The sequence below is a fragment of the Bos indicus genome, chromosome 1, assembly GCF_029378745.1.
Source record: "Bos indicus isolate NIAB-ARS_2022 breed Sahiwal x Tharparkar chromosome 1, NIAB-ARS_B.indTharparkar_mat_pri_1.0, whole genome shotgun sequence".
Lineage (NCBI taxonomy): Eukaryota > Metazoa > Chordata > Mammalia > Artiodactyla > Bovidae > Bos > Bos indicus.
The window spans coordinates 144,875,689-144,891,271 of record NC_091760.1 but is presented as its reverse complement, the minus strand read 5'-3'; the positions used below and the strand labels follow the sequence as shown (position 1 = coordinate 144,891,271).

The 15,583-nt window shown below is 49.4% G+C and overlaps 3 protein-coding genes across 4 annotated transcripts in view; all 3 read left to right on the top strand.

Moving 5' to 3' along the window:
* TSPEAR (thrombospondin type laminin G domain and EAR repeats) overlaps positions 1 to 15,583 on the top strand; it is a 164,217-nt gene that overhangs the window by 100,701 nt on the left and 47,933 nt on the right. The window lies entirely within an intron of this gene.
* LOC109560884 (keratin-associated protein 10-8-like) lies at positions 4,676 to 6,553 on the top strand. 2 transcript variants are annotated; one of them, XM_070795821.1, is made up of 2 exons: positions 4,676 to 5,897; positions 5,943 to 6,553. In XM_070795821.1, the coding sequence occupies exons 1-2, from the start codon at positions 5,575 to 5,577 to the stop codon at positions 6,397 to 6,399; spliced, it is 780 nt and encodes a 259-aa protein (XP_070651922.1). In that variant the 5' UTR covers positions 4,676 to 5,574; the 3' UTR covers positions 6,400 to 6,553. The 2 variants fall into 2 exon arrangements, with proteins under 2 accessions (XP_070651922.1, XP_070651928.1); XM_070795827.1 differs by having other exon boundaries at positions 4,676 to 6,080; positions 6,219 to 6,553.
* Positions 13,320 to 14,822, top strand: LOC109560917 (keratin-associated protein 10-8-like). The gene is made up of 2 exons (XM_070786642.1): positions 13,320 to 14,291; positions 14,394 to 14,822. Exons 1-2 carry the CDS (start codon positions 13,902 to 13,904, stop codon positions 14,820 to 14,822), a joined length of 819 nt encoding a protein of 272 aa, XP_070642743.1. The 5' UTR covers positions 13,320 to 13,901.

Here is a 15,583-nt window from a genome sequence, read left to right as displayed (position 1 = left end):
TGTGGTGGGAGGGGGGAGGGCTGCTCCAACCGTGTGGGGTGAGAGGGGCTGGATGACCTTCCCCCGCCGACTGATCCAGAGAACTAACAAGGTCCGGACACAAGGAGGTTGAGATGCTGGACTTGAGGAGGACAGCACAGGCCCACCTGGGAGGGGAAAGAAACTGAGTGGGTCTCACAGCTGCCCAGCTCACCCCCTCGAGAATGTTTCCAGCACCCAGGCCAGAAACCCAGGTGGAGTGCCATGGATCCCTCAGTTTTAGAGCTGGTCTGGGAATTGGGGGCGTTGTGGGGCAGCTAGTGTCCGGGGTCAGGATGCCAGAGAGAAGAGAGCTGTTCTGAGAAACTCCCCTGTCCACGGAAGGCCTCGCTTAAGTGTCCCCTGAGAAATGATAAGCAAACAGGTGTGAGGCTGAGCCTGGGAAAACCCATAAAGTTAGCTGGACTGATTGGCAGAGATGAGAGACAGCCTTAAATGGACCTGCCCCCACCAGCCTGTTGGAAATATTCATAAGTCTCAGGACATGGGGTGGCTCTTCCGAAGGATGTTGCCTCAACTCTGAGAGAAAATAATAGGAATGGAAGAGGAGAAATTAGCACAGACGCCCCCAGATATTAAAAGGAAATGCAATAAGCAATTAAGGTGATACGGACTCATTCTTTGAAGGCACAAATAACCAAAATTCACTTAAAAAACCCCAGATCTCCTCAATTGTCCTGTATCAACTTAACATATCTTGTTTTTTAGGGCAGTTTTAGGTTCAGAGCAAAGCTGAGTGGGAGGTATAGAGTTCCTATATAGTCACACCCTCACACAGGTGCAGCCTACCCCACCATGAGTATCTTGTGATTTGATGCATTTGTTGCAAATGGGCTACATTCCTTATAATGCATAACCCTACCCTGACATGTTAATATCACCCAAATTCCATAGTTTACATGGAGTCACTCTCACTGTTGCTGAGTTCTATGTGTTTTGATAACTGTCTTATACCACATGTGGAGCATTACGGAATAGTTTCCCTGCCCTAAAAATCCTGTGCTCCATCCGTTCATCTCTTCTTCCCTGCTAACCCCGGCAACCACTGATCTTTTTACCGACTCCATAGTTTTGTCTTTTCCAGAATGTCATATCCTTGGAACCATCAGGAGTGGAAACTTTTCAGATTGGCTTCTTTCACTTAGGACTGTGCACTTACGTTTCCTTCATGTTCCTTCATGCCTTGATAGCCTTTTTCTATTTTTTTTATTGAGGGAAAATATTCATAACACAAAGTTTATAACCTTAACCACTTTAAAGTGTACAGTTCAATGGTATTAAGTACATTCATAACCATGTGTAACCATTTCCACTATCCATACTTGGAACTCTTTATCTTGCAAAACAAACTCTATACACATTAAACAATACCCATACTTCCTTTCTCGCAGCCCATGGAAAGTATTATTCTACTTTTTGTCTCTAAAGTACTTCGTGTAAGTGAAATCACAAAGTGTTTGTCTTTTTGTGACTGGCTTATTTATGTTACCATAATGTCCTCATCGTTCATCCATAATAGTGCCAGATTTACTTCCTGTTAACAGGTGAATAATATTCCATTCTATGTGTATACCACATTTTGCTTATCCATTCATCCATCAGTGAACGCCTGAATGGCTCCCACTTTACAGCTATTTTGAAAAATGCTTCTATGAATGTGGTTTACAAATAGCTCTTCAAGATTCAGCTTTCAATTCTTTTCAGCATAGACCCAGTAGAAATACTGGATCATACAGTAATTCTACTTTTAATGTATTGAGGAACCATCATACTGATTTCCACGTAGCTGTACCAGATCATGTTCCTACCAACAGTGTACAAGTGTTCCAGTTTCTTCACAGACTCACCAATATTTATGTTGTTTTTTAAAATAAATGGTCATTTTACTAAGAGGTGTAAGGTGGTACCTCATTATAGTTTTGATTTGCATTTCTCTAATGATTGGTTATATTGAGTATATTTTCATGTGCTTATTGGCCATTTGTATATCTTCTTTGGAAAAATGTCTATTCGTGGCCTTTGCTCATTTCTGAGTTAGGTTTTTTGTTGTTATTGAGTTTTAGGAGTTTTCTATACATTCTAGATATCAATCTCTTATCAGACATATGATTTTCAAGTGTTTCCTCACACTTCTTTGGGTTACCTTTGTTCTGTGTTGATACTACATTTCGATGAAAAATATTTAAAATTTTCATAAAGTCCAGTTTCTATATTTTCTTATGCTGACTGTGTCATTGGTGTCATATCCAGGAAATGACTGCCAAATTCAAGGTTGTGAAGTTTTGTCCTATTTTTTCTTAAAAGAGTTTTATAGTTATAGTACTTGTATCCAAAATATATAAAGAACACTCAAAATCTAACATCAAGAAAAACTAACAAAGAAAAGGGCCTAAAGATTTGAAGAAATATCAAAGAAGATGCAGGGATGGCCAATAAGCATATAAAATGATGCTCCGCATCATTACTCATTTAGTTCAGTTCAGTTCATTCGCTCAGTCGTGTCTGACTCTGTGCGACCCCATAGACAGCAGCCCACCAGGCTCCCCCACCCCTGGGATTCTCCAGGCAAGAACACTGGAGTGGGTTGCCATTTCCTTCTCCAGTGCATGAAAGTGAAAAGTGAAAGGGAAGTCGCTCGTTGTGTCCGACTCTTTGCGACCCCATGGACTGCAGCCTACCAGGCTCCTCCACCCATGGGATTTTCCAGGCAAGAGTACTAGAGTGGGGTACCATTGCCTTGTCCATTACTCATTAGGGAAGTGCAAATTAAAACCGCAACAAAGTCCCCTTCATACCTATGAGAAAGGCTAGAATTAAAAACAATTACCATGCCTGTGTTGGCAAGGATGTGGAGAAACTGGAGCTTTGATACATAAAATAAATGACACAGCCTCTGTGGATAAGTTTGGCAAAGAAGTACATTAGAGAACCTCACCGTATCACTGGTCTTATTGGGGAAGTGCAAGTTTGAATTATGCTAAGGTACTGCTGCTGCTGCTGCTAAGTCGAATCAGTCATGTCCGACTCAGTGTGACCCCGTAAACGGCAGCCCACCAGGCTCCTCCATCCCTGGGATTCTCCAGGCAAGAACACTGGAGTGGGTTGCCATTTCCTTCTCCGAAGCATGAAAGTGAAAAGTGAAAGTGAAGTCGCTCAGTCGTGTCTGACTCTTAGCGACCCCATGGCCTGCAGCCTTCCAGGCTCCTCCATCCATGGGATTTTCCGGGCAAGAGTACTGGAGTGGGCTGCCAGTGCCTTCTCCGATACTAAGGTAGTACTGCATACCTATTGTTGTTGTTTAGTCACTAAGTGAAGTGAAGTGAAGCAAAAGTTGCTCAGTTGCATCTGACTCTTAATTCTCCAGGCCAGAATACTGGAATGGGTAGCCTTTCCCTTCTCCAGAGGTCTTCCCAGCCCAGGGATCGAACCCAGGTGTCCTGCATTGCAGGCACATTCTTCACTGCTGAGCCACAAAGGAAGTCTAAGAACACTGGAATGGGTAGCCTATCCCTTCTCCAGCAGATCTTCCCGACCCAGAAATTGAACCAGGGTCTCCTGCATAGCAGGTGGATTCTTTACCAACTGAGCTGTGAGGGAAGCCCTGTTTAGTCACTAAGTTGTGTTTAACTCTTTGGGACCCCATGGACTGTAGCCTGCCAGGCTCCTCTGTCCATGGGATTTCCCAGGCAAGAATACTGGAGTGGGTTGCTATTTCCCTCTTTAGAGGATTTCCCACCCAGGAGATCGAACTCACATCTCCTGCACTGGCAGATGGACTCAACCACCAGGCCATCTGGGAAGCCCTCATGCCTATTAGCATGGCCAAAATTAAAACCCTCACAATATCAACTGTTGGCCGAGGATATACAGCCACGAGAACGTTCACGCATTGCTGGTGGAAGTGCAGAATGGCTCAGCCACTTGGGGAAAGAGCTTAGCAGGTTCCTATCAAGCTAAACATACAGTTCCCATCCGATCCAGCTATGCCGCGCCTGGGTATTTATCCTAGAGGATGAAAACAGGATCACACAGAAAGCTGTGCACAAAGAATGTTGACAGCAGGTTTGTTCATAATTACCAAACACAGGAAGTCATGAATAGGTCTCCCAACTGTCCAGCGAACACATGGTGGAGCACCCTCACCATGGACACTACGCAGCAGGAACAGGGAGGAGCCTCGGATGCACACAGCACCACGGCCACTGCATTTTGCCAAGAGAAAGAAGCCAGACCCCAAAGGCCACCTGGTGTATGATTCCATGTATGTGACCTCCTAGAAAAGTCACAACTGCGGTGATTTTGAATCAGCACTTGCCTGGGGCTTTGGGCCGAGGGAGGAGCTGATTCCAGTGGGACAGGAGTTTGGGGGCCTGTATGGTCTGGTGGGGGTATGTCTGCATTTGTCAAACTCAGAGAACTGCACTTGGAAAAGAGTGTGTCGAAGGCCAGAAGGGCGGGACAGCCAGAAGGCACTTGCTTCTACAGGGCCAAGCCGATGGACCTCCTCTCCCTCTGTCTGCTTTTTGCTGACTTTGTTGTTCTTTATTATTCTTTCTTATATTCTGCCTGCCTTTGGGCTCGCTCTTTTTCTGGACCATGTACTCTCAAGGTGGTTTTTGTAGAATCTGTACGAGTGGCTTCTTTTGAGAATAGGTGTTTTATCAGAAATGCTCTAATCTCCATCCGCCTGATAACCCACTTTCCTCAGACTTTCAAGAGTTGGTTGCACTGTCTTCAGGTATGTTGATTGGCTGACTGAAGTCAGATGCCAAACTCTCTGGAAGCTTTTAGGCTGTTTCCTCATATTTGGCGTCAGACATTTCACCAGTGTGTCAGACACGCACCGTTTTCCATTCCTCTTATCCTAGTTCGGTCAAAGTTCCAAATCGGAAGCACCATGTTTCTTTCCCTTCTCTCTGGAAAGTGTTCTGTTTCTCCCTTTGCTGCACACATTCTGTCCCTGGAAACCTCGTCTGACGCAGCTGGACCTTCCCTCCATCCTGCTCTGTGCTTGAGACATGTCTTGGTTCTTCTCACTCACTCCTTCTCCCTTTGGCTGGTCTGTCCACTGTTCAGCCCTGGTGCTTGAGAGGGATGTCCTACAGCAGGTGACAGCACTGTCCCAACTTTGAGCTCTGCGATGCCAAGTCTCTGAGACGGGGGTTCACAGCCACTCCCCTGCAGAGCCATGGAGACAGGTGGGAGGGGAGAGCCTGCAGGCACACACGGGTGGGGCTCCAGGACCCTAGATTAATTCTATGTTTGCTTAGAGAACCTCACACAGCTCAGGGGTGATCCAGCCCTCAACCAGGACATGCATTTTACAAGCAGCAAACTCTTGTGTAAATAAACAAGAAGTAATAGGGGCTCAAAACACCAACAAGGAAAGGGAAGCCTCAGGGAGCCTTCAGCTGGCCCAACACACACCTGGACAGGGTATAAAAGGCCCACAGCCCTGAGCAGTGCTCACACACTCACTCACTCACTCCACACACACTCACATCCTCACCCTCCTCCAGCCCCACCGCCTCCACCATGGCTTCCTCTGCCTTGTCTGTCTGCTCCAGTGACCTGAGCTACGGCAGCCGGGTCTGCCTGCCCGGGTCCTGTGACTCCTGCACCGGGTCCTCCTGGCAGGTGGACGACTGTCCAGAGAGCTGCTGTGAGCCCCCCTGCTGTGCCCCCAGCTGCTGTGCTCCAGCCCCCCGGCTGACCCTCCTCTGCACCCCAGTGAGCTGCGCGTCCAGCCCCTGCTGCCAGCCAGCCTGCAGCAGCTCCTGCACGGACTTGTGCTGCCAGCAGTCTAGCTGCCAGTCCTCCTGCTGCACCTCCTCCCCTTGCCAGCCGGCCTGCTGTGAGCCCGTCTGCTGCAGGCCTGTCTGCTGCACACCTGTCTGCTGCAGGCCTGTCTGCTGCACACCTGTCTGCTGCAGGCCTGTCTGCTGCACACCTGTCTGCTGTCAGGCCTCCCTCTGTTCTACTTCCTCATGTTGCAAGCAGTCTAGCTGCCAGTCCTCCTCATGCACCTCCTCCCCCTGCCAGCAAGACTGCTGTGAGCCGGTCTGCTGCAGGCCTGTCTGCTACACACCTGTCTGCTGCAGGCCCGTGTGCTGTGAGTCCTCCCCCTGCTCAGCCTCCTTGTGCTGCCAGCCCAATCCCTGCTCCTCGGTCAGTTGCAGACCCTCTTCCTCCGTGTCCCTTCTCTGCCGTCCTGTGTGCCGCCCAGCCTGCTGTGTGCCCACTTCCTCCTGCCAGCCCAGCTGCTGCCGCCCGGCCTCCAGCGTGTCCCTGCTCTGCCGGCCTGCATGCTCCCGCCCTGCTTGCTGCATCCCAACCTCAGCCCCAGAGCCCTGTTGCTGACCTGGCACATTGCCAACTTCTTCCAGGGCCAACGCTGACTTTCACCTGAAATTTCTGTAGCCTTAGGCCAGTCTGGGGTCTCCTTCTGCCCCTGAGTTTCCTGTGAGCAGCCTGGGTTGGCTTCTGGTTCCCTCCAGGCCCTGAGTGTCAGCCAGCATGCTGCTCTCCATCCTTGTTGGTCATGGATTTTGTCCTGACCTAGCTGAAGGGTCTGCCTATTAACAAATAAAGTCATTGTCATGCCCTCTCTGTGCCTTGAATGCATATCTCTTCAAACCCTGGGAAAGACCTTTGTTGTGGACAGTGGTCTGGGCTGGTTTAGAAACCTGGCCTTGAGTTGTATACAGGACTGTAACATCATCAGGCATGGCTAACCACGCCCTGCTACTCTCTGCCAGGGTGTCCTGAGGCCATAATTCGACTGCAGCCTCCAGTCCAGAGTATCCTGCTCACCTGTAGACCCCTGCATGAAGTGAGTGATGGATGGCAGTGGGGCATATGTCCAGGCCCCAGGCTTGCACACTGGGAACATGGGGCCTCACTAGGGACAACGGAGACCCCGTTTAGTAAACATCTGCCTTGAATACGTAAAGCTTACTCCAGAAACGGCTTCAGACAGGCTGGTGCCAGCTGTTCCCAAGTGCCCTGGACAGGAGTGTGAGTGCTTCCCTCTGTGTGCGAAGGTCTGGATGGTGAGAGCCACATGCAGTGATGTTGGGAGCCTGTGTGAGTCAGGGTTCTCCAGAGAAAGAACCCATAAGACATGTGCACGTATGCAGAGATTGATGTTGAGGAGCTAGCTCACACAGTTTGGAGGCGGGCCAGACCCAAATCTGCAGGGTGAGCTTCCAGGGAAGAGTCGGTGTTGCAGCTACAGAGGACCAGCTGGTAGAATCTCTTTCTTCTTGGGGGACCTCAGGCTGTTCTCAAGGTCTTCAACTCTTGGGTGTAACCCACCCACATTTTTTAGGATAATCTGTTTTACTCCGAGTCCACTGATTTCAGTATTGATCTCACCTAAGAAGCAACTGTGTCATGACATCCAGACATGTTTACCCAAACAACTGGACACCGTGACCTGGTCAGTTGACCTTTGAAACTATTCATCACAGGGACCGACAGCCAAGAGGGATGGGCTATTTGGAAATGGCAGGTGCTCGCTGGGCGATGCCCTCAGGAATTCAAGTATTAAGGCAGCTATCCCTCTGGGGAAATATGGGGAGGAGGGACATATCCTGGCCCTTTGGGACACTGCTGGGTAGGCAGACACCTGCGGGGCAGTGTGAAGGGCCTTGGCGGGGGCCTCAACTGTAATTGTACCTATTATAATAGGCACATGTGTGTGCTGAGTTGCTTGAAGTGTGTCTGAGTTCTGTGACCTTATGGGCTGTAAGCTGCCTGACTCTTCTGTCCATGAGCTTCTCCAGGCAAGAGTCAGGAGTGGGCCTCTGTGCCCTCCTCCAGGGCTCCTCCTGACCCAGGGGTCAAATCTGGGTCTGCTGCAGTTCCTGCTGGCAGGCGAATCCTTCACTGCTCAGCCGCAAGGGAAGCCCAGCTGTTATAATAGCCACATTCAAAGTGAAAAAGACAGGTAGAGTTTATTTAATTACATTTTATTAACCCCAATATATGCAAAATGTTTAAAGACATGGGAATACCAGACCACACTACCTGTCTCCTGAGAAACCTGAATGTGGGTCAAGAAGCACCGATTAGAACTGGATATGTAACAGTGGACTGGTTCCAAATTGGAAAGGAGTATCAAGGCTGTATATTGTCACCCTGCTTATTTAGCTTATATGCAGAGTACATCATACGAAATGCCAGGCGGGATGAAGTACAAGCTGGAATCAAAATGGCTAGGAGAAATATCAACAAACTCAGCTATGCAGATGATACCACCCTTATGGCAGAAACTGAAGAGAAACTAGAGAGCCTCTTGATGAGGGTGAAAGAGGAGAGTGAAAAATCTGACATGAAACTCAGCATTCAAAAAAGTAAGATCATGGCATCTGGTCCCATCATTTCATGGGAAATAGATGGGGAAACAATGGAAACAGTGACAGACTTTATTTTTTGGGCCTCCAAAATCACTGCAGATGGCTGTGATTTCATGACTGCAGCCATGAAATTAAAAGATGCTTGCTCCTTAGAAGAAAGGCTATGACCAACCTGGACATCATATTAAGAAGCAGAGACAACTTTACCAACAAAGGTTTGTCTAGTCAAAGCTGTAGTTTTTCCAGTAGTCATGTATGTATGTGAGAGTTGGACTATAAAGAAGGCTGAGCACCAAAGAATTGGTGCTTTTGATCTATGGTGTTGGAGAAGACTCTTGAGAGTCCCTTGGACAGCAAGGAGATCAAGCCTGAACTTTCATTGGAAGGACTGATGCTAAAGCTGAAGCTCCAATACTTTGGCCACCTGATTCGAAGAGCTGACTCATTAGACAAGACTCTAATGTTGGGAAAGACTGATGGCAAAAGGAGAGCGGGTAGCAGAGGGTGAGCATCATAGCTTAGATAGCGTCATAGACTCAGTGGGTATGAATTTGAGCAAACTCTGGGAGATAGTGGAGGACAGAGGAGCCTGGCGTGCTGCAGTCCATAGGGTCACAAAGAATTGGACTTCACTTAGTGACTGATCAACAATAATTCAAAAGCTTAGCATTTCAATACATCTGATATTAATGAAGTATCAGAGTCTCACCAGGGTCACTGCAGGGGAAGTATCAACTTTGTGTTGCCAACAGAACCCATCTCTCTGGCTATTTAGACTTATCTTCCTTTTCTTCTCACCTCAGTTCAGTTCAGTTTCTCAGTCGTATCTGACTCTTTGGGACCCCATGAATCACAGCATTCCAGGCCTCCATGTCCATCAAAAGCTCTTGGAGTTCACTCAAACTCATGTCCATAGAGTTGGTGATGCCATCCAGCCATCTCATCCTCTGTTGTCCCCTTCTCCTGCCCCCAGTCCCTCCAAGCATCAGGGTCTTTTCCAATGAGTCAGCTCTTCACATTTGGTGGCCAAAGTATTGGAGTTTCAGCTTCGGCATCAGTCCTTAAATGGACACCCAGGACTGATCTCCTTTAGGATGGATGGTTGGATCTCCTTGCAGTCCAAGGGATTCTCAAGGGTCTTCTCCAACACCACAGTTCAAAAGCATCAATTCTTCAGTGCTCAGCTTTCTGCACAGTCCAGCTGTCACATCCATAGATGACCGCTGAAAAAACCATTACCTTGACTAGACGGACTTTTGTTGGCAAAGTAATATCTCTGCTTTTCAATATACTATCTAGGTTGGTCATCACTTTCCTTCCAAAGAGTAAGCGTCTTTATTTCTTCTCACCTACACCTGCCCAATTCCCCATGTTCTCCTGTATGTTTCATCACTGGGCCATTTGTCTTCTTTCTTTCTGGTTTTTGTTCTTAAGATTTTTTTTAATCTGGACCTTTTTAAACGTCTTTATTGAATTTGTTACCAATTGCTTCTTTTTTGTGTTTCGGTTTTTCTGGCTGAGGGCTGTGTGGCATCTTGGCTCCCGGACCAGGGACTGAACCCACACCCCATGCACTGGAAGGTGGATCCTCAACCACTGGACCTCCAGGGGAGTCCCATCATTCGTCTTGTTTCTTTAGATGTTTCTCCAGGAGGGAAACATGAGTAGAGTGTTTTCCAAGCTCTTGCTTATGTGAAAATACACTGCTGTTCTCTTTACTTGAGAAAGATATAAGGGGCTTCCCAGGTGGCACTACTGGTAAAGACTTGGCCTGCCAATGCAGGATAAAGACGTAATAATTTGAAAAAAGAAAAAAATCAGCCTTAGTGCCCAGTGTTCCCCCTGAAGCTCTGTGTCTTTCACTGTTTGGTGGGAGAGGTCCGGGGACTGCCTGGTAATAGTTCATTTCCAGACCAGACTGTCGGCCATTTCTTCCTACCTGGAGATGGAGCTGCCCTTCATTCAGTTCATTTAAAAATTGCCAATTTGGAAAACTCAACAGTGGCAAGAGCACTGGAAAATATCAGTTTTCATTCAACTTGCTAAGAAAGGCAATGCCAAAGAATATTCAGTCTCACACTCTAGCAAAATAATGCTCAAAATTCTCCAAGCCAGGCTTCAACAGTATGTGAACTGTGAACTACAAGATGTTCAAGCTGGTTTTTAAAGTGGCAGAGGAGCCAGAGATCAAATTGCCAACATCTGATGGATCATCAAAAAAGCAAGAGAGTTCCAGAAAAACATCTATTTCTGCTTTACTGACTATGCCAATGCCTTTGACTGTGTGGATCACGATAAACTGTGGAAAATTCTGAAAGAGATGGGAATACCAGACCACCTGACCTGCCTCTTGAGAAATCTGTATGCAGGTCAGGAAGCAACAGTTAGAACTGGACATGGAACAACAGACTGGTTCCAAATAGGAAAAGCACTACATCAAGGCGATATATTGTCACTGTGCGTATTTAACTTACATGCAGAGTACATCATGAGAAATTTTGGGCTGGCTGAAGCTCAAGCTGAAATCAAGATTGCTGGGAGAAAGTCAATAACCTCAGATATGCAGATGACACCACCCTTATGGCAGAAAGTGAAGAAGAACTAAAGAGCCTCTTGATGAAGGTGAAAGAGGAGAGTGAAAAAATTGGCTTAAAGAAAACAGAAAACAAAGATTATGGCATCTGGTCCCATCACTTCAGGGGAAATAGATGGAAAAACAGTGGAAACAGTGGCAGACTTGATTTTGGGGGGCTCCAAAATCACTGCAGATGGTGACTGCAGCCATGAAATAAAAAGACGCTTACTCTTTAGAAGAAAAGTTATGACCAACCTAGAAAGCATATTCAAAAGCAGAGACATTACTCTACCAACAAAGGTCTGTCTAGTCTATGGTTTTTCCAGTAGTTGTGGGTGGATGTGAGAGTTGAACCATAAAGAAAGTTGAGCTCAGAAGAATTGATGCTTTGGAACTGTGGTGTTGGAGAAGACTCTTGAGAGTCCCTTGGACTGCAAGAGATCTAACCAGTCCATCCTAAAGGACATCAGTCCTGAATGTTCATGGGAAGGACTGATGCTGAAACTGAAACTCCAATCCTTTGGCCACCTGATGCGAAGAGCTGACTCATTTGAAAAGACCCTGATGCTGGGAAAGTTTGAAGGTAGGAGGAGAAGGGGATGACAGAGCATGAGATGGTTGGATGGTATCACTAACTCAATGGACATGAGTTTAAGTAAACTCCAGGAGTTGGTGATGGACAGGGAGGCCTGACGTGCTGAAGTCCATGGGATCGCAGCCGGACATGACTGAGCAACTGAACTGACTGAATGTATGTTTATGGTGGGCTCTAAAAATCTGATGCTCTTGAATTTATGAGGCCCTTCCAGTCCAAACGCACCCACCTTGGTGCACTCAGCTCACAGTGGTTCATGTTCAGTCCTATCTTTACTGTTCTATCCTAGCTCTTCCTTCTTCCTTGTTAGCAACTGAGCGATCACGTTTGGTGTCAGCGAAACACATGGTCTGTTTATTACATTTTCTCTCATCATAGTCAGGGATTTATGCTTTACCTCTGTTGGGCTTCCCTTGTGGCTCAGCTGCTAAAGAATCCGCCTGCAGTGCGGGAGACCTGGGTTGGATCCCTGGGTTGGGAAGATCCCCTGGAGAAGGGAAAGGCTACCCACTCCAGTATTCTGGCCTGGAGAATTCCTTGGACTGTATAATCTATGGGGTCACAAAAAGTCAGACATGACTGAGCAAATTTCACTACACTCTGTTGGAGTAAAAAGTGGCACCTCACCCCAGTATTCTTGCCTGGAGAATGCCATAGACAGAGGAACCTGGCAGGCTACAGTCCATGGGGTCACAAAGAATCGGACACGACTAAGCCCCTGAGCAAGCATGCATACTTTACCTCTGTGGAGTGGAGGAACTAGCAGTGTTTGTGCTGAAAACCACAGGGTTGATTTTCTGTGGTGTTAATTTTGCTGCTTCCCGCCTCTGTTGTAAATTTTCAGCTCAGCTGCCTGGTGCTAAGCTTCCCTGGACACGTGCTTCCTTCTGCGAGTAGCACTGAAGTTGGCCTGGGGGAAGGCCTGGGTAAGAGCCTCGATCCTATACACAGACGGCTGGCTTCCAGTCCCAGTCCTGAGACTTTGGGCTGTGTGACCTGGACATGGTTGCTTAACTTCTCTGTGCCTGGGCTTCCTCACCTACTTACAGAAACTTCCTTGCTCAGTGGATGTGAAATCAAGTGACTTGGCAGGTGTAGAGCATTCAGCTCACCACCTGGCCTAGAACAGGTGCTCAGACAGTGTCATCTGACCCCACAGCCATGGTCAGGGCCACCTTGATGACCACTGCCCAGATGTCACTGTCTTCCCAGAGTCAGCCCGTGCTGACTTGCTGTTCCAGGCTCCCTGGGACCACATCTTCTTGTATCCACAAGGAAAACCAACTCTTGTCTGAGCTTTACTTCTGGGTGTTGCTTCGGGTCCTCGAGTCTCCGCGGCTCACACGTGGTTCTCCAGGAGACCCTCCCTCTCTCTGAGTCTTTCAGGGCATCGCCCTTGAGGAAGGCAAACTCTGGCCACAGGGGCAGGTTGCTCGGCTGAGAAGTGTGGGGTGCACAGGGTGTGCTGTGAGCAGTTGGGTCTGGGTGAAAGGTTGATGAACACAGCCCCTGACTCAGACACCTGTGAGCGCTGCTCCCTGAAGAGATCTCCTAACAGACTCCACGTATGACCGCGCTCTGTTAACGCTCGTCTCAGGCACACTGGCTGGGCTGCAGGGGACTGGATGTCCCTGTCACCATGCTTCCTGCTGGCAGAGCAGCTGCTGGGGGTGAGTGCCAGGTCCCCCCCACCCCCTGCTGAACACGACTCTCACCTGGTTGCACGGTCACATCCCCTGGACCACTTGCATTTTACAGACGTGCACATGTCGCTTTACACCTAAGTTTAAAAATGCGTAAAAGTCAAAATAATATTAAAAGTACTGCACCTCAAACAGAGGAGAGCTCAACATCTAAATTCACAAATTTAGAGAGATGATCACCTCTAAACCTCACTCAGCATTGTTCCTGTTGTTCAGTCGCTCAGTCCTGTTCCAGTGTTCATGACTCCATGGACTACAGGACAGCTAGCTTCCCTGTCCTTCACCATCTCGAACAGCAGGAACAAACTCATGTCCATTGAGTCAATGACACTCTCTAACCAATTTGTCCTCTATCGTCCCTGTCTCCTCCTGCTTTAATCTTGCCAGGCATCAGGGTCTTTTCTAATGAGTCAGCTCTTTGAATCAGTGGCCAAAGGATTGGAGCTTCAGCTTCAGCATCAGGCCTTCCAATGAATATTCAGGGTTCATTTCATGTAGGATCTTACCTAGATATTTTCTATATCTTTTCTGGAGCCAAACAAAGGAGAAATGGAAAAACATCCTGCAACATGGGATATTTACGCTCACAGGTTAATGAGTAAAAACAATTGTGGAAACTGCCAGCACTAATGAGGGGCTCCTGCCGCCAGCTCTCAACCCCAACAAGGAAGGGAGGGCCTGGGAGTCTCCTGTGGGGACAACACAAGCCAGGGGCCAGGTATAAAAGCCCTGCATCCCCAAGCACCTCACACACACAGCTCATACACTCACACACACACAAACCCTCCTCCAGCCCCACCACCTCCACCATGGCAGCCTCCACCCTGTCTGTCTGCTCCAGCGACCTGAGCTATGACTGTCCAGAGAGCTGCTGCGAGCCCCCCTGCTGTGCCCCCAGCTCCTGTGCCCCGGCCCCCCGCCTGACCCTCCTCTGTGCCCCCGTGAGCTGTGAGTCCAGCCCCTGCTGCCAGCCAGCCTGCAGCAGCTCCTCCCCCTGCCAGCAGGCCTGCTGTGAGCCCGTCTGCTGCAGGCCCGTCTGCTGCACACCTGTCTGCTGCAGGCCTGTCTGCTGCACACCTGTCTGCTGCACACCTGTCTGCTGCAGGCCTGTCTGCTGTGAGGCCTCCCCCTGTTCTACCTCCTCATGTTGCCAGCAGTCAAGCTGCCAGCCCTCCTGCTGCACTTCCTCCCCCTGCCAGCAGGCCTGCTGTGAGCCCGTCTGCTGCACCCCTGTCTGCTGCAGGCCCGTCTGCTGCACCCCTGTCTGCTGCAGGCCCGTCTGCTGCACCCCTGTCTGCTGCACACCTGTCTGCTGCAGGCCCGTGTGCTGTGAGGCCTCCCCCTGCTCAGCCCCCTCGTCCTGCTGCAGACCCTCCACCTCTGTGTCCCTCCTCTGCCGCCCCGTGTGCCGCCCCGCCTGCTGTGTGCCCGATTCTTCCTGCCAGCCCAGCTGCTGCCGCCCGGCCTCCTCCGTGTCCCTCCTCTGCAGGCCCACATGCTCACGCCCGGCCTGCTGCATCCCAACCTCAGCCCCGGAGCCCTGCTGCTGACCTGGCATGTGTCCCCAGAGCCAGCCGAGCTCAGGTTCCACCTATGACTTGGTCCTCTGTCCTGACCTAGGCTGGGTGGTTGCCCTCACTCAGGACAGGGTCCCCGATGTCTCCACTGTCCTGACTGACTGACCTCTCACTCCTGCCCCAGGAACCCTGACCTCATGGCTCCCAGGGGCTTCTGCCTCCCAGGAGTCGCCTCCAGCTGTCTCTGGGTCACCTGCCCCCCTACTCCTCCACATCCTCTAGCTGGGTCACTTGGCCTTGACTTCCAACCAGTCAGCACCCCATCAGGCACCTGGATAAATAAACTCATGTCATCACCTGATTGCTCCCTTCATGTGATCTCTGGTGGGGTGGATGCAGGGGTGGAAGGAAGCACACGATTGTGACCTGACACTATCGTCCTCCAGCCGAGAGTATTTCTGTCAGGAAGTGAGTGTGTTAGTCACTCAGTCATGTCCAACTCTCTGAGACCCCATAGACTGTAGCCCACCAGGTTCCTCTGTCCATGGAATTCTCCAGGCAAGAATACTGGAGTGGGTTGCTATTCCCTTCTCCAGGGGATCTTCCTGATTCAGGGGTCGAACCTGGATGTCCTGCATTGCAGGCAGGTTCTTTACTGTCTGAGTTACTTGGGAAGCCCCAGCAGTAAGTGACTGAGACCCCAAAGGGCATTGGCCTGACCTCTCTGGGCAGGGCCGCGATGTGGGCGGCCTCCTGCTTCTCCAGGAAGGCGTGCCTGCTCAAGCCCTGGCCCG